The 25,191-nt window shown below is 44.4% G+C and overlaps 1 protein-coding gene and 1 pseudogene across 1 annotated transcript; one reads left to right on the forward strand and one right to left on the reverse strand.

The window, feature by feature from the left end:
- Nucleotides 1-1,489: 1,489 nt before the first annotated feature.
- On the reverse strand, nucleotides 1,490-9,753 carry grapb (GRB2 related adaptor protein b). Its single transcript, XM_063010556.1, has 5 exons — nucleotides 9,676-9,753; nucleotides 8,480-8,577; nucleotides 7,691-7,810; nucleotides 2,737-2,905; nucleotides 1,490-1,669 (listed from the first exon to the last, which is right to left on the reverse strand). Exons 1-5 carry the CDS (start codon nucleotides 9,751-9,753, stop codon nucleotides 1,490-1,492), a joined length of 645 nt encoding a protein of 214 aa, XP_062866626.1.
- Nucleotides 9,754-13,852: 4,099 nt separating this feature from the next.
- The window catches only part of LOC134329414 (transmembrane protein 94-like), a 22,997-nt pseudogene continuing 11,658 nt past the window's right edge, over nucleotides 13,853-25,191 (forward strand).

The raw sequence follows: 25,191 nt of genomic DNA on the forward strand, positions 1-25,191 counted from the left end.
GACACTGACATGGTGGTGGTGTGTTACTGTGTGTTGTGCTGGTATGAGTGGATCAGACACAGCGGCGCTGCTGGAGTTTTTAGACACCTCACTGTCACTGCTGGACTGAGAATAGTCCACCTACCAAAAACATCCAGCCAACAGCGCCCCATGGGCAGCGTCCTGTGTCCACTGATGAAGGTCTAGAAGATGACCGACTCAAACAGCAGCAATAGATGAGCGATCGTCTCTGACTTTACATCTACAAGGTGGACCAACTAGGTAGGAGAGTCTAATAGAGTGGACAGTGAGTGGACACGGTGTTTAAAAACTCCAGCAGCGCTGCTGTGTCTGATCCACTCATACCAGCACAACACACACTAACACACCACCACCATGTCAGTGTCACTGCAGTGCTGAGAATGATCCACCACCTAAATAATACCTGCTCTGTGGGGGTCCTGACCATTGAAGAACAGGGTGAAAGGGGGCTAACAAAGCATGTAGAGAAACAGATGGACTACAGTCAGTAATTGTAGAACTACAAAGTGCTTCTATGTGGTTAGTGGAGCTGATAAAATGGACAGTGAGTGTAGAAACAAGGAGGTGGTTTTAATGTTATGGCTGATCGGTGTATAGTACTAACAGCTCTATTTGTCTATAAGTGCTCAACCTCCACATTTATCCAGTCGAGAGGGCTTGATGGCATTCCAAAATCTAGTAGAAGACCCTCCCATGTCTAGAACAGTGCCAAATATTGTTTACTCAGACTGTCCAGTATTTATTAAATTGTCCTAAACACCGCATTTATTTCACCTTTATCCTTTAATTCTCTGTGTTTTAGTTGATTCCACTAGATGGCGCACTACAAACACTACCCACCTTCACTGAAGTCCGGTCTATCGTCACTACACACAGATATTTATTCTCTTTAGTTCATCCCCTGTCAAATTTTAAAACCCAGCGTGGCCCTTGAGCCAAAAGGTTTGCCCACCGCTCTGGTTTGTCAGCAGGCAGAAGGCATGTAGAGCACACTGCTGTTGGACTCCTGAGTGATGGTCAGAGCATGTTCTCTGAGGTTAATCACTCGAGCAATCAAAGAAATAAATCAGGATCTAACAGATGACAGGAGGATCTTACAGTTTACTATCACAGTTCGCCTTAATTTGCACTAACAGTTTAGGGAAGGTTCTGGCATTACGAAGCACCCGTGTGCGCTTACTGACCTTCCAAAAAAAAAGGAAGGGGGGGGGGGTGTTCCTGAGTTTGGTGTGTGGAAGAATTTGGACGTCCTTGGAAGTCGCAACGCTGGCTGTCATGCTGCCTTTTAGGACTCCACCAAACCACAGTGAGAGACATAATATCCAAGTACATGCTAGAATTATGAACAGTGTTGCATTTTAGTTACATTAACTGCTGAGCTGTTTGTTGACCTCAACACCACAGAACAAACTTTGGGATGAATTGGAACATCTCAGTGCCTGATTGCCTCAGTACACAAATAGAATTGTCAGTGGTAGATGGGCTGGACACACTGGGGCGGGAAGACGCCCACTTGGCCCCGGCATCGACCCTTCCAGCAGTGAGCGTCCGAGCAGTCCAGCAGTTCGATGACGTCGCCGCGCAGGAAGCTCAGCTGGGTCACGTGATGCGGCCTGAAGTCGCACAGGGCGCGGGCGTGGCACGGCCTCTGAAATGACACACACCGTCACAGGACATGAGAATTGAACCCCTGTTTGTTTTGTATAACATCAATCTTACATGTACACATTTCATTTCCATCAGCCGCTTTAGCCTGGTCAGGGTTGCTGTGGGTCCGGGTCACTGGGAAACAGTGGGTGGACAGGGCAGCAATCCATCTCAGGCATTCGTTAAATCTTTAAACCTTAGATATTGCTGATCATGTCTGTGTAGATGCCTGACATGCTGATAGCATGGCTGAGATTCGAACCCGGGTCTTAGAGGTTGTAGACTGGCATAACAGGGCGCTGTGCCACCCGCGCGTAAAGCCTTCTAACAAATTTATTAAGGAACATGTATTCCAAACGTCTCTGAGACGTCAACATTGCACCCTTATTCGTCCTATTTGGTCGTACCCAATTCCCCTGGTTATATTTTCCCCTCAGACATGTGTGCAGTAACCACAGGGATCAGTATCGCGTATGGAGAGTCACGCACTGCTCTCCGTTATTCAGCGCCTCTGTGCAGCGCCTCGACCGGCCAGCAGAGGTCGTAACTGCAGCATGTTAGACACCCAGCCTAATTATTTATTATTATTAATTTATTATCATTATTTATTTATTATTATTCATTCATTATTATTATTATTATTTATTCATTATTATTATTATTATTATTTATTATTATTTATTTATTATTTATTATTGTTTATTATTATTTATTTATTATTGTTATTATTTATTTATTATTATTATTATTATTTTTATTTTTTTTTATCGTCTATTTTTTGTATTGAGTGCTGTACTATCCCTTTGCTGCTGCAACAATGTGAATTTCCCCATTGTGGGACTAATAAAGGATTATCTTATCTTATCTTATCTTATCTTATTATTATTATTATTATTATATTATTATATTAATATATTAATAAATAATTATTTTTAATGAATGAGCAGACAATCCCACAGACACACTCCAAAATCTTGTGTTCTTGCCCTCCCAGAAGGGTGGAGGCAGTGGTACGCCTGTGGTCTACAGATTTTTGGTGATTAAGTGTCCATGTGTTTGTGCTCTCACAGCCAGCGATCTCTCAGGCTTGTGGAGGAAGACCAGTCTCTCTTTGGCGATGCTATGTGTGGCGTAGAAGTCCACCAGCCGGTTCAGAGAGGCGAAGACCTCGTCCCAAACGTGGTAGCGACCCTGTCCGTCCTTCAGGACCTTGAAGTGCTCCACGTGGTCCCCATAACTGCAAAACAAACAGAACAAAGGGAAAACGAACGTGTCACCACAGATCACATTCGTACCTTTTTCTTTGTTGTTTTAATCTGTTGTTCAGTTTTTATCGGCTGTCAAGCGTGAAATATGAACGAGGTTCATGTTGGGTGGCGTTCTGCCAGGTGGCATCGCCCGCATTCCGAACTGCGTAGGCTGGCATCATTTTTGGCAGCGTTTGCATCTTCCTGAAAGTAAGAGGAACTGAATGAACCTCTGGGGCATCTTACTGTCGAAACCGTGATGTGGAAAATATGAGACAACTGAAACTCGGCTCTTGTATTTCGCCTTCATTTGCACTAACAGTTTGGGGAAGGTCCTCATCTGTTCTAGGATCATGAAGCGCCCGTGTGTGCTAACCGAGCTTTCCTGAGTTCGGTGTGTGGAAGAACTTGGATGTCCTGGATCGGCCCTATCTAAGACATTAGGACGAACTCGGAATGCTGGCTGTAATGCTGCCATTTAGGACTCCACCAAACCACAGTGAGAGACATTAAATGCCGAGCTGTTTGTTGACCTCACCACCACTGACCACCTTTGGGATGAATTGGAACATCTCAGTGCCTAATTTTTGACTGAATGGGCGCCATCCATTACACCACAAACTGGAGAAGCGACTACGTGTTAATGCAGCTGCTTTTAAATGCTTTAAACACCTTATTTGGAGCATTGCTGGTTGCTTCTCTGTGCCCATATAAACCGGGCTGGTTTGACCTCACCTAGGACACAGTGCTCTCCAACCCAGGTCAGGAGAAAAGCCAAACCAATCAGCAGTTATCCAAGAGCAACCTAATAAAAGCTCTGACATGAATTAGGAGCTGTTGGTACGTTGGTGACACTGTCCACAGTCAAGCAAGCTGTGTGTCTCCACGGGCTTAGAAGACGCCTCACGAGAAGGAATCCTCAACTGCATATTTATTGGGTTCGAGTCAGGATTTGGACCTTCTTTTCTTGTTGATAAACCATTTATTTATCAGCGGTGCCTCGGCTTCACCTCACAGACAGATGACCTCACAGTGGGTGCAACACAGCCTCGGTGCCTGGCTTTGATCCTCACATATTCCATCTTCCAAAACATGCAGTAGACGAGTTTGGTGTGTGGAAGAACTTAGATGTCCTGGATTGGCCCTATCTAAGACAGTAGGATGAACTCGGAATGCTGGCTGTCATGCTGCTGTTTAGGACTCCACCAAACCACAGTGAGAGACATTAATTGCCAAGCTGTGTGTTGACCTCACCACCACTGACCATCCTTTGAGATGAATTGGAACATCTCAGTGCCGAATTGCCTCAGTGCAAAGTCTTGTGTGAAGGTTGTTAAACCACAAAATGGGGAAGCAGCAATGTGTAATGCTCCTGCTTTTAAATGCTGATTGCACAGCTGGTTGCTTCTCTGTGCCCATATAAACAGGGCTAGTTTGACCTCACCTCGGACACAGTGCTCTCCAACCCAGGTCAGGAGAAAAACCCAAACTGTTCAGCAGTTATCCAAGAGCAACCTCATAGCTCTGCCGTGAATTAGAAGCTGTTGGTACGTGGGTGACTGTCCACAGTCAAGCAAGCTTTGTGTCTCCACGGACTTAGAACCCAACTGCATCTTTATTGGGTTTGAGTCAGGATTTGGACCTCATTTCCTTGCTCTTAAACTGTTTACTTAACAGCACCTCGGCTTCACCCCACAGACAGATGACCTCACAGTGGGTGCAACACAACCTCGGTGCCTGGCTTTGATCCTCACATATTCCATCTTCCAAAACATGCAGTTGATGGATTGGCTGCTTTTGGGAGTGCCCATAATGGACAAGCACTCCAGGTGCCAACGTGACCTTGGCCAAGATACACACACACACACACACACACACACACACACACTTATAAATACACACCCTCAGTGAGCAGGTTCCCTTTCATCACCTGCCAGCCCAACCCAGCCCCACCTCACAGGTAGTGCTGTGTCTTACTTTCTTTCTCACACACACACACACACACACACACTTGCATTACGCAACTATTAAAGTATGTTTATGCAAATGCAATATGGCCAAAAGTATGTAGACACCGGAACACAAGCTTGTTAGACATACGGTTCTAATCACCGTGTCTGTGGGAATTTGTGCTCATTCTGTACTGGCCACCCGACCGGTCAAACCTAGTCCTTCTGGACCTCGCTTTGTGCACGGGGTCATGGTCATTCCAGAATATGAAAGGGCCTTCCCCAAGCTATTGCCACAAAGTTAAAAGCATGTCATTTCCTTTTCATGACTGAGCTTACTCAGTTATTAGGAGGGGCGTCCATATGTTTTCGGCTGTGTGTCCATTTGATATGATGTGACTCAGGAAGACTAAATGAATAAGAAGCTTCTGTTTACAGTCAAGTGAGCTTTACACGCCTGTGATTTTAGCTCAAGGAGAGATAAACAGATAAAGCTCACTTGACTGTGGACAAAATCAGCCAGTTATTCCAGCTGCAGAACTGGCATGACTGGCATCTTCCATACGAGGGTTGTTTATGGCTGCTTCCAAATTTTTAGGGACCCTCCGGATGCCCTTCCTGGCACAACCCTCCTATTTGTATCCGGGCTTGGGACTGGCACTGAGAGCGCACTGAGAAGTGCCACTAACCCGACACACACACACTCCTCATACATTAGTCAGTCGTGTTCCAAACAACTGATAGCACCTCTGAGATTCCTGGATCCTCAGACCCTCAGGTCTTCTGCCCAAAACACAACCAGCGACCTTCCACATGTGCCAGTAACATCACATGGATTCCCATAATGACCCAGTTCTGCTTAACGCAAGATTGTCAACAAACCATTACCGAGTGCTTCGCCCTGTAAGGTGTGACTCCGAGGTCTTAAATCGAGCCGACACGCCCTTCAGACACACCGTACACGTTTATCTTCTGGAGTTTCCCTGTTCCTCAGCTCACGATGAATTATTCCGGATTTTTCTTCTCTGAATCATCTGTGAGAATCGATCGAGCTCGTTTGGTCATGCCAGCTCACGCACGAAAGTTCAAACACAGAGCCTCACAGCGCCTCGGCTTCACCTCACAGTCAGGTGACCTCACACTATGCTCTGGAATTTTCTAAACAAACAATTAAACAAAACTTTTGATTTAAACGCTCTCTGATTGAAGAAGACATGGTGCCAACACAAGGGCTGGGTAGATGAGGGATAATTATCTAGTATTATTTTTTCAAGGGTTTGTTCCTGTGACGAGGGCAGCGGTAGCTCAGTGGTTAAGGTACTGGATTAGACATCAAATGGTTGCTGGTTCATAGGCGTCCAGGTGGCCCAGATTCTGAACTCCTCGGTTCGAAACTCGGTGTTGCCACCCGTCGGCTGGGCGCCATCTAGCGGGCACAATTGGCATTGCCTGCAGCAGACACGGTTCTGCTAGGGCGGGATGACCGGACTATGTGGGTGGGGTCTTCAAAGGTTGTGTAAGGACCCTGATTGGCACATATAGAGGTGCCGCTGCAGAATGCATGGGTGAAAAGAAGGAACCAAAAATATTGTTCTGGGTCCAAAACAGCCTCAATAATTTTGAGATAGAGAAACCATCCTGGCAAAACAGGCTTTGGTACGCTATATGGCAAAAGTATTTCGACACCTGACCATGAGCTTGCTGGACGTCCTGTTTCAAAAGCAAATGGTATTAAATAGAGATCTTCAATGACCTCAGGTCTGATCTCAACCCATCTAACATTATTGGACAGTAGTAGCTTAGTGGGTATTGGGTAGCATTGTTGCCTCACAGCAAGAAGGTCCTGAGTTCGATCCCCAGGCGGCGCGGTCTGGGTCCTTTCTGTGTGAAGTTAGCATGTTCTCCTCATGTGTGCGTGGGTTTCCTCCGGGAGCTCCAGTTTCCTCCCACAGTCCAAAAACGTGCAACCAGGTTAAATGGAGACAATGAATCGCCAAATAGGTGAATGTGTGTGTGTGTGTGTGTGTGTATGTGTGCCTGTGTGTGTGTGTGTATGTGTGACTGGCGCTCTGTGCAGGGTGTTACTGTGTGCCTTGCACCCATTGAAAAGCTGGGATAGGCTGCAGCACCCCCCGCAACCCTGATTGGATAAGCGGTTAAGAAAGTGAATGAATGAATGTACATGTGTCTATGTATATATGACAAATAAAAATGTTCTATTCAATTCTATTCTATCTTTGGGATGAACTGGAATGTCTACTGTGAGCCAGGCCTTCTTATTAAACATCAGCAGTTCGACATCATTGAACACACGCTACAATTTTGGAAAAAGATCTCAATGATCATAGTCTTGGAATGGAGGGTCCAACAAGCGTACGGTCAGGTGTCCACATACTTTTGACCATACTGTGTACATATTTAGGCATCATGTGTAGAAACCCTGATCAGACCTTGTTATAAACAAGTCTAAAAATAGGTCTGATCAGGGTTTTTATACATGACATCTTTGAGGGACACGAGTGGCAGGAGCTTCAGTCAGAAAAAGCTGATATGGGTTTGGTCCACACGTCCCCCTAAAAGGAAGAGAATTAAAATGGATATACTGATGAATATGATGGAACGTGGTCTTCACAGTCTCCAGCTTTCAACCCAGACTGGTGCAGTAGGGGGCGCTCCTCAGCACCATCAGCAGAACGGTAATGGTGGACAGAATGTTCCGGAAGGAAGGCGTCCTTCCCTCCAGTACAGTTACATAAACGTCAAGGTGCTGAAGTTGTTCCGTGGTCTGGCGGTGACCCGGCCTCGCCCGTGAGCTGTGGTTGTTACCTGACAGACACGGAGAACTCCCCCGGCGTGCTCTCACTCTCGCGCACGAGGAACGCTCCACATTCCAGCGGCCTCAGGCGACCCTCTGCAGCCTGGCGGGAGATTCCACCCACAAACCACCTACGGGTCAGAAGTTCACATACACACGTGAGGGATTTCGAAACAGACTTCCGGTTTCACTCATTTCTGCAGTTTTTTATCTGGATCTGAACAGTCGGAATGCTTTTCTCTGTTCAAACCTCGGCGTTTGGGTGGCACAGGGGTAAAACACGCTGACCAACCAGCTTTTACCAGCCGGGGGTGCCTATACAAACAGTGATTGGTTTGTCTGAGGGAGGGAGGGCTGTAGGGATTCTTCATAACTGCTGCCATTACGACCTCTGCTGGCTGATCAATGTACTGCACAGAGATAACTGAGATTGGTTAATGCAAGGGCAGACAGATACTAAGGGCAACAGTGTGGTGGTGAGGGTACTGGAGGGTACCAGAAATCAGAAGTTTGCAGGTTCAAGCCCCACTGCTACCAGGTTTTCACTGTTGGGCCCCTGAGTGAGGCCCTTATTCCTCAATTGCTTATATTCTATTCACTCACAACTGTAAGTCGCTTTGGATAAACACGTCTGCTTATTGCTGCAAGTGTAAGATGACGGTTTGGGTTTTCTTGCTGACCTTGGCAAATGGACCACTGTTCCATGTACTTTACACTTACAGAAAGTTTTTGGTTGTATCAGTGATCACATGACCTGAAATCTTGTTTTTTACAGGACGTTTATCAGCTCGGATACTTACGGGTGAGGTTTTACATTGATGTAGTTTTTGGGTACGTAGCCCCTCCGCCCTGACAGTTCTGCCATGTACCAGTTTGGATCCTCATCCATGTTGGTCACCTGTTCCAACAAAAGGGTCACAAGTATTCGGACAACTGACCGTGAGCTTGCTGGACATCATATTTCATAAATACATGGTATAAATGGTAGTTCACAAGACCTTGAAGTATATCTGTGGGCATTTGTACCCCTTTACTGAACAGATGACAGCATTTATCATTTGGCTGGGTGCTGAAGTTGGTCAAGAAACCATCAGTTGAGGTTCCACTTCATCCAAGCGCTGCTGAGTGTGAAGAACACTGGAGTTTCTTTAAGCCGAGCTCGAGTACAAGGGCACAGTCTTGCTGGAACAGGACAAGACCTTCCCTAAACTGTTGCTGTCACCTTTTCTACCCCCAATTTATTAAATGTAAAGGTGTATCAGGTACAAAGAACCAACCGGAATAGAGACAAATGACGTCCTGTGATAGGATGTGTTCCTAATAAAGAGGCCAGTAAGTAACAGTGTTTAAAATCCCAACAACACTGCTGCACCTGCTACACTCATACCTATTAATACAAACACACACGACCATGTTACTAGAACGTTAGTGCCGTCACTGGAAAGTCCATCACCCAAACAGCATCTGGTGATCTGGAAACAACATCTGGTCAGTGGTGGATGACAGTAGAAGGGGGGGGGGGCAAAGTGTGTCTGCACTATATGGCCAAAAGTATGTGGACAGCCTTTCTAGTTATTAAGTTTTGGTGTTTCTGCTACACCCACTGCTGACGACAGCCGCATACAATCACTCTTTCAACATTGTAGCAACAGTTTAGGGAAGGCCATTTCCAGTTACTGCATGCACCCTGTATCCCTGTGTATAATCAGAGGGCTCTAATAGAATAGAATAGAATTTTTACTGTCACTATACACAGATCCAATGAAAAAAATGAAATTTTGTATCTTTCCAACAGAGCAGCAGTAAAGAAAAATAATAGCAGAAAAATTATATACACTCTGAAAATAAGGAGTTAATTTGGTTTGATTGAAGGAGAAATGAACTGGATCCTTTGGGATGTTCGGAAAACACCAACGACTATTTACAAATCCCCACAGACACACTCCCAAAAGCTGATTCATGAATGCCCATGGTTTAATGTTCTTTATGGACTCACCTTCATGATGTCGCCCCTGTGAAAACTGAGCTCGTCCCATTCTGTAGCTTTGAAGCTGTACAGAGCTTCGGCCTCCATCAGATCCTGAGGAAAAGACTGACTGTTGGTGGAGACTTGGACCAACAGATGGACCGATGATGGAGAACTGGACCAACAGACGGATGGATGGTGGAGACCTGGACCAGCAGATGAACAGATGACGGAGACCAGGACCAACAGATGAACAGATGGTGGAGAACTGGACCAACAGATGAACAGATGGTGGAGAACTGGACCAACAGACAGACGGATGACGAAGAACTGGACCAACAGATAACCGGATGGTGGAGACCTGGACCAACTAAAAATGGACGGTGGAGACCTGGACCAAGAGATGAAGAGATGGTGGAGACCTGGACCAGCAGATGAACAGATGACGGAGACCTGGACCAGCAGATGAACAGATGACGGAGACCAGGACCAGCAGGTGAACAGATGACGGAGACCAGGACCAGCAGGTGAACAGATGATGGAGACCAGGACCAGCAGATGAACAGATGGTGGAGACCTGGACCAACAGATGGACGGAGGGAGGAGAACTAGACTACCAGATGGACAGATGGTGTAGAACTGAACCAACAGACAGACAGATGGTGGAGAACTGGACCAACAGACAGACAGATGGTGTAGAACTGGACCAACAGACAGACAGATGGTGGAGAACTGGACCAACAGACGAACGGAGGGACGGACACACCCAGATCAGAAAGAGAAACAGGATAAAGGGTTTAGGAGACCCAACCATAAAGCTCGTGATGTACAGCAGTGAAGAAGCCACAGCTGAGGTGTAGATAATGGAGTAGATGAAGATGTAGATGATGGTTTAGATGGATTCCTGGTGTCCCTCATACAGAACATTGAAAAATGAAAGCGTGAAGCCGGAGTGACAGCAGACGAAGACAAATGAGAGCTCAGCTCGGCTACACTGACACACAGCTGTTAAGTATGTCAGTAAAAAATGGGACGAGAGAGGAACTGGGGGGAGGAGAGGAGGGGCGGAGATGCTGACTGGGACCAGTTTCTATCCTCAACTGAGAGAAGGTTTGTAGCAGTATGGGTGAAATATGATCGGGGAATTGGATATGACTAGATTGGGAGGGAAAATGGGATTAATAAATATAAATAAATAAGACAAACCTGCTGGATCAAAAATATAAAGACAGCAAAAAAAACATCTGGTCCTGTAGCTCTTCTCTTGCTTTTTACAGCTATCAACAAGCTTCTTGGACACATTTGGTTAGCTCTACTGACCGTTCAACGCAGTCCACATATTTTTGACCAGTTTTAGACTTCCAGTTGTTCCAGTTCCAGTCCTGTTGGAACGTCCACTTTTTAACCTGTCTGAGGGTTTTGGGTTTACATTTAGTGGACACTTTTATCCAAAGCGACTTACAATACAGTTTGAGCAACTGAGGGTTAAGGGCCTCGCTCAGGAGTCCAACAGCAGCAACTTAGTGGTAGGGCTTGAACATGCAACCTTCTGATTAGTTCAGTACCTTAACCACTAAGCTACTGCTGCTGTTGTGCTGAAGAATTCAAGAAATTTGATGCCTGTAAGGTGATCAAACAAAGTTACATACTTTCACATTTTAGCATTTATCAGACGCTTTTATTCAAAGCGACTTACAGTACACGGTCTAAGCAATTAGGAATTAAGGGCCTTGCTCAAGGGCCCAACATGTCAACTTGGCAGTGGTGGGGATTGAACCAGCAATCTTCTGATTACCAGTGCAGTAGCTTGGGCACAACTGCCCTAAACATAGACATGAGCATGTTTACTTCTCAGCTTTCTTGTTACGCTTCATAATTCACAACACAGTTTCAATTGGAGACACATCTGGACTGCAGGCAGGTCAGTCTAGCACCTGCACTCTCTGGGTCTGTTCGAAAACCTGGTGATCTCTCTACACAGACATATTTTACATCATCCTACACTCCCGAGATGAGGGCGTGTCTAAATTCTTAGATTCCTTAAAATGCTCCTGCTGAGGCTCCTTAATTCCCAGCATTCAGTGCGGCACGACTTTTCTCACCAGAAACATTTGAGTTCTTTTCAAATGTAAATAAATTCTCAGTAATTTTTATAATATTTTAATCTGTATAAAGGTGTAATTATACTAGTGTCGTTTATTTGTAAATTCAGGCTCGTCAGGGACAGTTTAGGCGTTTCCGGTACACGGAGGGAGACGTTAGCTGGCGTGCTAGCGGGTTTGAACACCCCAGTTAACAAAATTACGTTCTGAGAATGTTCCCTAACTATTCCATTTTGGTTGTGGGAACGTTGCATTGGAATGTTCCCTCAACGTTATTATGTCATGTTTTCTTGATGTTCTCAGAACGTTTTTTTTAAATTATGAAAACGGTCATAGAACGTTACCTAACCTCATGTGCAACCATAATTTAACGTTCTGGAAACGTTGTCTTGAAATGTTTTAGGAACATTTAAAATAAGGTCCTCTGAACGTTCCCTTAACATTCCATTTTGGTTGTATGAATGTTTTATTACAACGTTCCTTCAACGTTATTTTGTCAGTTTTCTTAATATTCTCAAGACATTTAATACAAGTTAATACATTTTTAAATGTTTTAAATGTTACTTTAACATACTTTTAATATTACATATTAAAAACAGATTTCAAACAGATTCATAACTTCAATAGCATTTAAAGTATTCAGTATATTAATAACTTCAGTAGCTTTTAAAATATTCATCACATTGCTCCAAAACAAGTTGTATTTTATCAGCATTACATACTACAGTACAACTCCTATACTGACACTTTTACCCTTTAATATATAATAAAAAACAGATTTTTATTCATAACTTCAAAAGCATTAAAATTGTCAGTATAAGAGTTGTAGTATATAATGTGGGTTACACTTGATAAAATATAACTTGTTTTGGAGCAATCTGATGAATATATGGTTAGTGAAAGTTGTGGGAACGTTCCCTGTTAGCTGGGAACAACCTGAGGCTAACTGTGTTAGCTTAGTGAGCTAAAACTGCGGCCTAATCACTGTGGAAGTAGTGTGTCTTAATAATCTGATTATGAGTTCGGTGTCTCATTAGAATCCTCTCTACTGAGGCAGCTGATCAGGTAGGCAGTAGGCACCGAGGCATCTCACTAGGTTTTCAAACAGACCCTCTGTTCACCAGTCATGTGAACTGTGGCTTGTCTAAACGATCGAGGACCTCTGACGAAGAAAATGAAAATGAAATGAAAATAGACTAGTAACCGAAAGGTTGCCGGTTCAAGTCCCGCCACTGCCAGGTTGCCACTGTTGGGCCCTTGAGCAAGGCCCATAACCCTCAATTGCTCAGACTGTATACTGTTACACTACTGTAAGTCGCTTTGGATAAAAAGTGTCTGCTAAATGTCGAAATGCCGAAGATGGGTTGGATTGGTTTATTCTCTTACTTGACCGCTTCATACTGGTCAGGGTCACAGTGGGGCCGGGTTTCCTGGAAACATTGAGCGCATGGTAATAATACCCCAGACAGGGTGCCAATCCATCCCCCCTCAGCCAATCATGTGATCTAAGTTGGGTGTGAGGGGGGGTACAAACTCTGTGTCTGACATCTGACAAACATTCAGACCTTCAGAACATGTGGGTCTGACAGCCAACCTGAACACACTCAAATCCGTGCTGCACTCACACCGTTCAGACCTCAGGACGTTAGCACCAGCGGGGAGCCGATGAAAGTCCAAGCGGAGGGTTCCTGTGAGGAGGTAAGTCCTGTCGGGTCAGATTTATTAGTGTAGCGCTTTTATAATGAACATCTTCTCAAAGCAACAGAAAACAGGACCTTCCCTAAACTGTTGCTACAGGGTTGTTAGCACTGGGTGTTTAACATCCTGATGTTTCAAATCTTCTACATGATTTAGAGGCCGTTGGGATTCTCAACCGCTGAAGCTCTGACTCAACTTCACTCTCAGCTATCGACCGTCCTTCAACAGCACCAGCAGAGTCCGAAACAACCCGGTCACGTGCAGGCAAGTAGGAGAAACTTTTTTGTACCTAACATAAAGCCCTGAGGAACTCCGTCAAATAGGGTTTCACTGTGTTTTACCACCATGGAGCGGCTCTGATTGGTGGAGCTGCACTTTTGCTCCTCCTCCTGTCTGGCCTGGTTGCCATGGCAGCACTTCAGCGGTTGAAGACGTCGGAGATGCCACGTCGAGTCGAAGCGTTACTAAGCTCCTTACAGGGTAACATGCGTAACCATGGAAACCACACTCGCTTGTGTTTGTTTAGGGTTTTGTCTGTCTGGTTGTTTTTTGTTTGTTTGGGGTTTTGTTTGTCTAGTTTGTTTTTTGTTTGTTTGGGGGTTTGTTTGTCTGGTTTGTTTTTTTTGTTTGTTTGAGGTTTTGTTTGTTTGGTTGTTTTTGTTTGTTTGTCTGGTTAGTTTTTTGTTTGTCTGGTTTGTTTTTTGTTTGTTTGGGTGTTTTGTTTGTTTGAGGTTTTGTTTGTTTGCTTGTTTTTTGTTTATTTGGTGTTTTGTTTGTCTGGTTAGTTTTTTGTTTGTCTGGTTTGTTTTTTGTTTGTTTAGGTGTTTTTGTTTATTTGGGGTTTTGTTTGTCTGGTTGTTTTGTGTTTGGGGTTTTGTTTGTCTGCTTTGTTTTTGTTTGTCTGGGGTTTTGTTTGTCTGGTTGTTTTGTGTTTGGGGTTTTGTTTGTCTGCTTTGTTTTTGTTTGTCTGGGGTTTTGTTTGTCTGGTTGTTTTGTGTTTGGGGTTTTGTTTGTCTGCTTTGTTTTTGTTTGTCTGGGGTTTTGTTTGTCTGGTTGTTTTGTTTGTCTGGTTGTTTTTTGTTTGGTTGTTTTTGTTCGTAAGGTTGTTTTTTGTTTGGGGTTTTGTTTGTCTGGTTGTTTTTTGTTTGTTCGTTGTTTTGTTTGGTTGTTTTTTGTTTGTTTGGGGATTTGTTTGATTGAGTTTTTATTTAGATGTTTTTGTTTGTTTAGATGTTTTTATTTAGATGTTTTTGTTTGTTTAGATGTTTTTGTTTGGTCATTTTTTTTGTTTGTTTGGATTTTTGTTTGGGTGTTTTGTGTTAGGATTTTTTTTGTTTGGGTTTTTGTTTGTTTGGAGTTTTTATTTGTTTAGATGTTTTTGTTTGGTGTTTTTGTTTGGATTTTTTTTTATTGTTTTGGTTTTTGTTTGTTTGGGTCTTTTATTATGTTTATTATTATGTTTATTATTATGTTTATTATTATTATTATTAGTATTGTTGTTGGTTACAGATGTTTTGCAGCGCTCTGATTGGCTCAGAGAGACCGGTGACCTCTTGCTCCCCTCCCTACCCGCTGTATCACTACAGTGGACGTACCGGGACGGACGGTTGATCAACCTCCCCGTCAGTCTCCTGGTAACAGGTGACATCATCGCTCTACGACCGGGCAGCGAGGCTCCTACTGAGCTCCGAGGGGTCCAGGTCAGTCACCGTATTTAACCAAAATACACTGCAACAACTACACAGGCCAGGGGTGTTCCTGACCCCTCTGTACCCGGTGAACAGGATGAGGAGCACGTGATCCTGTCCCGAACTGACGTGTTCAACCAGCTCTCCTGCCCACCGTCACCTCTGGTCCACGAGGGGTCGCGTCCACATCGTCTGCTCCAGCCTCAGCTCTTCAGGGTCACTCGCACCCCAGCGGTGGAAATGGTTCAGTGCGTCAACAGTTTAGAAACACACTTGTACATAATATTGCCATAAGTATGTGGACACCTGGTCATGAGAACACTAGGGCCGGTCATATGAAGCTGTCCCTCCAACGTGGACCCATATTTAATGATTTACTTAATAAATAAATACTAACAAGTAAATGATAAGCTTCCAGGGTGTGGCAGGAGTTTGGGGAAGGTCCTTTCCTGCTACAACAGTTCGCTGTCCACAAATTAAAGTCAAGTAACACCTAGTTTAGTGAGTTTAGAGTGGAAAATCTCAGTGGCCTCAAACTCATTCAACACCTCTGGGATGAATCGGAATGTTGAGTGTGAGTCAGGCCATTTGATCCTAATGGACATGAGGCACAATCAAAAACCTTGTGAACAGGCCTCTCTAAAGAGTGTTCAACAAGCTCAAGGTCAGGTGTCCACATACTTTTGGCTGTATGGTGTTTCCTAACCCCGTTGCTGTATTTGTTGTTTGTATTTTAGAAGGTGTTTGGAGCTCTCTGGGCGTCGACCCGTCTCAGTGCTGGATAACGAACGCTTCGCCGTGCAGGTTTTGTTGGAACGAGGTCCGGCTCCGCTGCTTCTGGTAAGTCTGTGAAAAAGTATTCGCCCCCTTTGGTTGCCTCAACCGGTTTAGTTCACTGACCACAGCTTGACTCAGCTCCAGCAGTCCTTGAACTTTACGATGAACGTCATGTGACCGTCATAGAGTCTCTACAGAAACACCACGCCCCCATCTAAGGAAATTCCAGAAAATTTGAAGAAACAAGTCATTTAAACATATCATAAAGGACTCCACCGAAACACAACGAGAGCCTGAATAGTTCCTAATATCATCAGCCTAAATATCAGCCTGCTAAAATCTGGTACAGGGCAACAGCTCATCCAGAAAGTATTGGACTAGCAATCAGTAGGTGACAGACCCAGTATACCATGACAGACCCTGGCACTGACACACCCCCATACCATAACAGACCCTGGCACTGACACCGCCCCCCCCCCCCCTCCCCCCCATACCATGACAGACCCTGGCACTGACACACCCCCATACCATGATAGACCCTGGCTTTTAGACTTGTTACTGATAACAGTCTGGATCCTTTTCAACTTTGGTCTGGAGCACACGGCGTCCATTTTTCCAAAAAAGAGCTGGAATGCTGATTCATCTGACCACAATACACGTTTCCATTGTGTGATGGTCCATCCTAGATGCCTCCGAGCCCAGAGAAGTCGACACCGCTTCTGGACATGGTTAACATAAGGTTAACATTAGTTTGATAAACTAATCCCTGGGATGGAAGATCACAGGCGTTCAGCTTAAGCTTGCGTCCTTGTCCTTTACACACTGAAATTCCTCCTGACCTTTGAATAGTTTAATAATATTCTGCACTGTAGAGGGAGAAATATGCAAATCCCTTCCCATCTTTCTTTGAGGTTCATTGTTTTTAAACATTTCAATCATTTTCTCACACATTTGTGAACAAACTGGATCCTCTGATCATCTTTAGATCATCAGAGACTCTCAGCTTTTCCTGGATGCTGCTTTTGTACAAAACCATGATTACAATCACCTGTTCACATCACATGATTATTTATTTTTTTCACCTCATTACGAGCCCTAAATTTCCCCCGTCCCAACTTTTTTTGGAATGTGTTGCAGGCCTGAAATGCAGGAATGGATGTTTATTAATAAATGAAATGAAGTTGAGCAGATAAATATCTCAGGTTCATCCTGTCTGACATGAAATAAAAGGCAATTTATTTTATTGGGTTTTCCATACTGTCCCAACTTTTTCTGATTTGGGGTTGTATTTTAACTAGGTGGCGCTGCTAGTGCTGAACACACTGCGCTTCACACTGGGAGCTCCTGGAGTGGGACCCTGGCCTGTTGCTCTGCTGCAGCTACCGGTGAGATTCAACCACACGACATGAAAATCCTGCAACTGTTGTTTTTCTGTGACTGTATAATTAATATATGTTTGTCTAATTAAAATGGGACAGATATGTTGACTTTTTAGTACCGTCCAGGTACTGGAAGTCCAGACTTTGGAGAAAAGAGCCTTCCAAAACTGGAACACCAAATTGTGTCCAATATTCAGGAAGCCTGAGGTCACATCTCTCCTTCAAAACTGTCTCTAGAAGACGTCTGGCACTACATGACCAAAAGTATGTAGACAACTGACCTTGAGCATGTTGGACATCCCTTTCCAAAAGTGTATTAATAAGGAGTTGCCCCTTCCCCCTTTTAAAGGACTCCACCAAAACACAGCGAGAGCCAATATCTCCAAATATTAGCCACCCTCTCTTTATGGCCTTTATGCCGCCCAGGTGGCACAGTGGGATATTCCGCAAGCACACCAGCGCTGAGATTCTGAACTCGGTTCAAAACTCAGCGTTGCCACCGGTCGGCTGGGCGCCATCTAGCGGGCATAATTGGCAGTGCCTGCAGCAGACAAGGTTCTGCTACGGCGGGATGACCGGACTATATGGGCGGGGTCTTCAAAGATAGAGAGGCGCCTGTGATCTTTGTTTCAGTAGCAGAAATGTTGGAAATGTCATGGATAGGACTTTATTAGCTCAGTACTTCTGCTCCACTGTATAGGTGAGCGGTGTTCTGCCCCTTTTGCCCCTGACCTTCCCCGTGCTCTGGTTACTGGTGGGGCTGTATGGTGAGGTACAGGTGCTCCTTCAGATGGATCCTCAGCCAACGGGATTGTGGGTAAGTGAATTACCAAAGGTGAAACAGACGTCTTCAATATCAGGTGCTTTAAATAATGAAAAACTTCACTCCTGGAACTATGTAGACTATAGGACCAAAAGTATGTGGACAACTGACCATGACCAGATGCTACAGAAATACAGATAATGATGTGTTATTTATGTTGGTGAACAGGAGACGTGGAAGGTGACCTGTAGGAAGTTTCTCTCGGTGCTTTTGGGCCGGTCCCCGGCGCTCTGCCACACGGCAAGTCTGCTGCACAACCTGGGATCTGTCACGGTGAAACAAGTCAAACCTTTACACGTTACCTAAAGTATGTGGACACCTGATCATGAGACCATGAGCCTGTTGGATAACCTATTCCAAATTGTGACAAGAGGGGCAGACACACACTCAGAGATGTTTTAGTAAAGTGTTTAATAATAACAACACACAAGACAGAATGGTACACAAGACTGGACCAGACACACACACACACAACCTATGCTAAATGCTAACACTAATCTAAACCTAATACCTATGCTAAAGCTAAACATGATCTGACTAACACAAGCAATGAACAACAGCATGGATGAACAAAGAGCCTGACAAGTCAAAGTCAAAATAGTCTCCACAGCTGCTCCCTTACATGCCCTGAGCATTACCTGCAACGAGGAGCAGCTGTGGATCATTAGCTTCATTGACCAATCAGAAGAGGAGGCATAGGTTTGAAAAAGAGAGGGGCGTGGCACATAAATATGGCTCTAGGAGCACAAAGAGGCTTTATTCGTGACACTCGTGATCTTCGCATTGCAGCTTTAATATCCTTCACTCTTCTAAGAAGATTTTGGAGTGTGTTTGTGGGAATTTGTACCCATAAATTCAAAGAAGCATCAGATGCTGATGCTGGACAAGAAGTCCAAGTTTACAACCGATTTTCCAGTTCATTGATTGGCCAAATGAACTTCTATTTCAGTGCCAAAATCTCTTTCTCCATCTCTTCTTCTTTGGTCCCTAACTGATGTTTGGAGGAGGGCGTCCTCGTGACCAATACCCCGCTTACCTTGGGTGCCGCAGGATTTCAAAATCACATTTCTCTACGCTGCTCGGTTTACGTCTAACTGTTGGATCTTTAAAGCTTCTTTGATTTGCTTGGTCCACGTTTCATTCTGAGGGTTCGTCATCTCCATAGGTGTTGTGGTGAGGTATTAGGCTCATGTCCATTCTATACACGTGTCCAGACCATCTCAACCATCGCTGTTGTGTGTGTTCCTCAATAGAAGGTTGTAGCACCACAGTCAGGTCCAGCTGAGCTCTGGAACTCACAACTTACAGAGATTAGAGGTGTCCACATACTTTTAACCCTCTAAATTATTATTTATTTAAATGTAAATAAACCCTCTAAATTATTATTTATTTAAATGTAAAATTTTTTACACATCAGTGCTGAATGTGTTTCAGGTTCTGTGCTGCGTTGATAAGCAGGGCGTCCTGTCCTGGCCGAGTCTGAACCCAGAGAAGATTTTGTTCTTCAGCAAAGCCAGAAAAGAACCAGAAAGAGCAAAACAAGAGGATAAAGATCAGAAGAGCCTGGATGAGCCCATGCAGGTACGTACACCAATCAGGCATAACATTAAAACCACCACCTTGTTTCTACACTCACTGTCCATTTTATCAGCTCCACTTACCATATAAAAGCACTTTGTAGTTCTACAATTACTGACTGTAGTCCAGCGCCCCGTGTGCAGCGTCCTGTGACCACTGATGAAGGTCTAGAAGATGATCGACTCAAACAGCAGCAATAGATGAGCGATCGTCTCTGACTTTACATCTACAAGGTGGACCAACTAGGTAGGAGTGTCTAATAGAGTGGACAGTGAGTGGACACGGTATTTAAAAACTCCAGCAGCACAACACACACTAACACACCACCACCATGTCAGTGTCACTGCAGTGCTGAGAATGATCCACCACCTAAATAATACCTGCTCTGTGGGGGTCCTGTGGGGGTCCTGACCATTGAAGAACAGCATGAAAGGGAGCTAACAAAGCATGCAGAGAAACAGATAGACTACAGTCAGTAATTGTAGAACTACAAAGTGCTTCTATATGGTAAGTGGAGCTGATACAATGGACAGTGAGTGTAGAAACAAGGAGGTGGTTTTAATGTTATGGCTGATCGGTGTAAAAGGTAAAGGGTCGCACCGCGCCTCACCACTGAGGAGTTGCAAGAATTGAAAATAAACCGAATTTGCAGGACAAATTAAAACAAGGTAAAACAAAGTAACACAAAGTAATCCTGGTCGTCACAATGTTGTAAGCTGCTTAGGGCGCCTGCGCCGACTAAGTTCTCGGAAAAAGGAAAAAGTGGCACCTTGTACCACCAACTGCCACAGCTTCCACACCACCTCTGGGGCAGCTTACTCATCCAGGGTGGTTCAGTCCTGATTCCTCAAAAGAACACTCAGCAAGGGGGAACCGACACCTCAATCATCTATGCCTCCGTGCCCCCTCAGATGGCCATATGTGTCAAGGCAGAAGGATTTCGTAACCGAGTCCTGGTAGAAATGAGGGAAAGCTCAGCCACAGGACTCCTACGGTTCCTCCTGCAGGCACAGTGTCACATATTGGATCCCGGCCAGCACCAGCAGTGTGCTTGACCTTGGCCTATTTTTGCTTTACACAGTAACCACTCACACCACCCTGAACTGCTATCAGCTTGAAATGAGAACCTATTTTGTTTATTAGCCAAATTGCAGGGGTATTTTAGGGGTATTTCAGTGGTATTTTAGGTGAATATCAGGGGGTATTTCAGTGGTGTTTTAGGTGTATTTCAAGGGATATTTTAGGGGTATTTCAGTGGTGTTTTAGGTGAATTTTAGGGGGTATTTTAGGGGTATTTTAGTGGTATTTTAGGTGAATTTCAGGGGGTATTTTAGGGGTATTTCAGTGGTATTTTAGGTGAATTTCAGGGGGTATTTTAGGGGTATTTCAGTGGTATTTTAAGGGTATTTCAGTGGTATTTTAGGTGAATTTCACAGGTATTTCAGTGGTATTTTAGGTGAATTTCAGGGTGTATTTTAGGGGTATTTCAGTGGTATTTTAAGGGTATTTCAGTGGTATTTTAGGTGAATTTCAGGGGTATTTCAGTGGTATTTTAGGTGAATTTTGAGGGGGTATTTTAGGGGTATTTGAGTGGTATTTTAGGTGAATTTCAGGGGGTATTTTAGGGGTATTTCAGTGGTATTTTAAGGGTATTTCAGTGGTATTTTAGGTGAATTTCAGGGGTATTTCAGTGGTATTTTAGGTGAATTTCAGGGGGCATTTTAGGGGTATTTCAGTGGTATTTTAAGGGTATTTGAGTGGTATTTGAGTGGTATTAGGTTAATTTTGAGGGGGTATTTTAGGTGTATTTTAAGGGATATTTTAGGGGTATTTCAGTGGTATTTTAGGTAAATTTCAGGGGGTATTTTAGGGGTATTTGAGTGGTATTTTAGGTGAATTTCAGGGGGTATTTCAGTGGTATTTTAGGGGTATTTCAGGGGGTATTTTAGGGGTATTTCAGTGGTATTTTGGAAGGTCATTTTTGTAAACATGGGGGAACTACTGTGAGACAAAGCTAAGTAACAGTGTATTATAGAAATCTGTTTGATGTATGTTTGATTTTGCTGTTCGAATTATAAAACGTAAACATTCGGCTCCTCCTTTCATTCACCAGCCCCGCCCCACTTGTGCCCTGGAGATGCTGAGTCTCTCAGTGGGCCGGACGCCCGCCGACGACACCCGGGTGCAGTTCGATGACACGCAGTGGCACCACCACGCCCCTTCCCTGCACCCGCTCGGTTTGGCCATCCAGCTGCTCCTGGGCGACCCTGCGACCGTTGCACGTGTCCTGCGTCTCTCCGACCACCTTACCCACGCTGCACTGCTGCGCACGCGCACGCCACACCAGTCAGTACGCCCGCCGTGGGGTCTTAGCCAACTCCCCAATATTCTTGGTAAGAAGGAGGAACAAACTGAAAGAGAAATTCAGTAACTACTATTGTTATTCATCCAAGTCTGAAGAATGTCTATCAAGCTCATGATATAATGTCCACATACTTTTGGTCATATCGTGTTTCACAGGTTTAAGAACCCCTGATATAGGACACTGAAAGACTGAACACTTTATAGATATACAATTACTGACTGGAGTCCATCTGTTGTGAGCACAGTGGCCCAGGCTTTGGTCTCCCACATCAAGCAATGGCAAGGGTCCTCAACCTCAATCCTCCACAATAGTCCTCCTCAATCCTCCTCCTCAATCCTCCTCCTCAATCCTCCTTCTCAATTCTCCTTCTCATTGCTCCTCTTTAATCCTCCTCCTCAATCTTCCCCAACCTTAGTCCTCCTCAATGCTCCTCCTCAATCCTTCTCAATGCTTCTTATCAATCCCTCTTTCTCAATGCTCCCCCTCAGTACCTCTTCATCAATACTCCTTTTCGATGCTCCTCTTCAATCCTCCTTAATTCTCCTTAATGCCTCTCCTCAATCCCTCTTCCTCAATGCTCCTCAATGATTCTCCTCAATGATCCTCCTCAATGCTCCTCAATCCTCCTTCTCAATGCTCCTCCTCAGTCCTTCTTAATGATGCTCCTTAATGCTCCTTCTTAATCCTCCCCCTAAATGCTTCTCCTCAATGCTCCTCAGTCCTCCTCAATGCTTGTGCCACAATAATAAGTCAACAGTATAAAAATGTGAGCCACACCCTTGTGAATTGTGGTTTAAGGTGTGTAACACCATGTGGGACAGTAGGTACAGTGTTGTTGGGCTTTGAATTTCTTACTGCTTCTCCTTCAAACGTATTTTTATGGATACTGGACGCTGCATCAGCAGCCAAATGCGTCCCATTTATTTTTAACTTCAGGTTGGTGGAAACAGACTGGTCACGCCAGAGTGTACATAATCCCCCCTTAATCCCCTATTAACCCTAAAAGCATCGAAGCTCCATCAAATTAATGACTTTCACCTCGTTTATTTACTGTGTGTGTGTGTGTGTGTGTGTGTGTGTGTGTGTGTGTGTGTGTGTGTGTGTGTGTGAGAAGGTTTTTCTCCTTTAGCCCAGGAGCCCTTCCAACACAGGATGAGTGTGGCTGCGTACACTCTACCCACAATGCCTTGCTCCAGAGAGACAGGGGTGATCTCTCCTCCTACAGTGTCCATGAGATGCCTCCCGTTCTCCCATCTCATCGCCCTGCTGGTGCACCACACACACACTGGTGAGCACACACACACACACACACACATTGGTGAGCACACACACACACACACACACAAACTGGTGAGAACACACACACTCTGATGAGAACACACACACTCTGATGAGAACACACACACTACATACGCACACTGGAAAGCACACACACATACACTGGCACACCACACACACTGGTGAGCACACACACACACACACTCTTATAAGAACACACACACACTCTCATGAGAACACACACACACACTGGTGCACCACACACACACACACTGATGAGCACACACACACACACTGGTGAGCACACACACACGGATGAGCACACACACGTGCACCACACACACACTTGTGCACCACACACACACACGTGCACCACACACACACACTTGTGCACTACACACACACTGGTGCACCACACACACATGGATGAGCACACACACACACACTGGTGAGCACACACACACGGATGAGCACACACACACACTGGTGAGCACACACACACATTAAATGACAAAGGGTCACAGTCATGCTGGAACAGGAAAGGACCTTCCCCAAACTGTTGCTTCCTTCATATAAGTGATTTATTACACCTGTTAGCAACTGTATTGACTAAAACACATGAATTCAGTTATTAGAAGGGGTGTCCCAATAGTTTTGTCCGTATAGTCTGTATGTTGTACTTTGCTTTGATCTTTCTGGTCCTCAGGTGAACTTCATCTCTTCTCCTACGGTTCTGCTGATTCTGTACTAAGTTCATGCACTGAATTCTGGGATGGAGAAGATCTTCACACCCTGTCAGATTCAGACAGGTCAGATTCACTCACTCTATTAAATATATCTGGACACTGATGTTGGATGATGCTCGCAAGGAACAGGAGAAGGCCTTCCCTAAACTGTTGGAAGCATAACAATTATGACTTTTCACACCTGTTAGCAACACTGTAACTCATTAGGAGAAGTGTCCATATACTTTTGACCATATAGTGTGTATATGAAAAATTAAAACAAATTTTTTACACAGGTTGTAATGGTGTGTGTGTGTGTGTGTTTTGTTTGTGTGTGTTTGTGTGTGTTTTGTTTGTGTGTTTGTGTGTGTGTTTGTGTGTGTATGTGTGTGTGTATCTATGTGTGTGTATTTTGTTTGTGTGCATGTTTGTGTGTATGTGTAATGTATACTGTGTGTGTGTGTTTTTTGTTTGTGTGTATCTGTGTGTGTATTTGTCTATATGTATATATGTGTGTGTATATGTGTATATGTTTGTGTGTGTGTAAATGTGTATATGTGTACATGTTTGTGTGCATGTGTGTGTGTGTATTTATGCATGTGTGTGTATCTATGTGTGTGTATATGTGTGTGTGTGTTTGTGAGTGTGTGTCCATGTATCTGTGTTGATTTGTATTGTGTGTGTGTCTGTGTGTGTGTGTGTGTATCTATGTGTTGATTTGTATGTGTGTGTGTGTGTGTATGTGTGTGTATCTAAGTGTTGATTTGTATGTATGTGTGTCTGTGTGTGTGTGTGTGTCTGTGTGTGTGTGTATCTGTGTTGATTTGTATGTATGTGTGTGTCTGTGTGTGTGTGTGTATGTGTGTGTATCTATGTGTTGATTTGTATGTATGTGTGTGTGTCTGTGTGTGTATGTGTATCTATGTATATATTTATATGAGTGTGTGTGTGTGTGTGTGTGTGTGTGTGTGTGTGTGTAGAAAGAAGCTGGTGGACGTTTTCCAGCGCTCCTGTATGGCGGGTCAGTGTGTCGCCGTGGCGTTTAAGCCTCTTCTCCACCCTCAGGATCCCCACACAGACGACGTGTGTGTGTAACTTCCATCACATCAGAGCAGCGAGGACGCAGGTACGTC

The sequence above is a fragment of the Trichomycterus rosablanca genome, chromosome 15 (assembly GCF_030014385.1).
Source record: "Trichomycterus rosablanca isolate fTriRos1 chromosome 15, fTriRos1.hap1, whole genome shotgun sequence".
Lineage (NCBI taxonomy): Eukaryota > Metazoa > Chordata > Actinopteri > Siluriformes > Trichomycteridae > Trichomycterus > Trichomycterus rosablanca.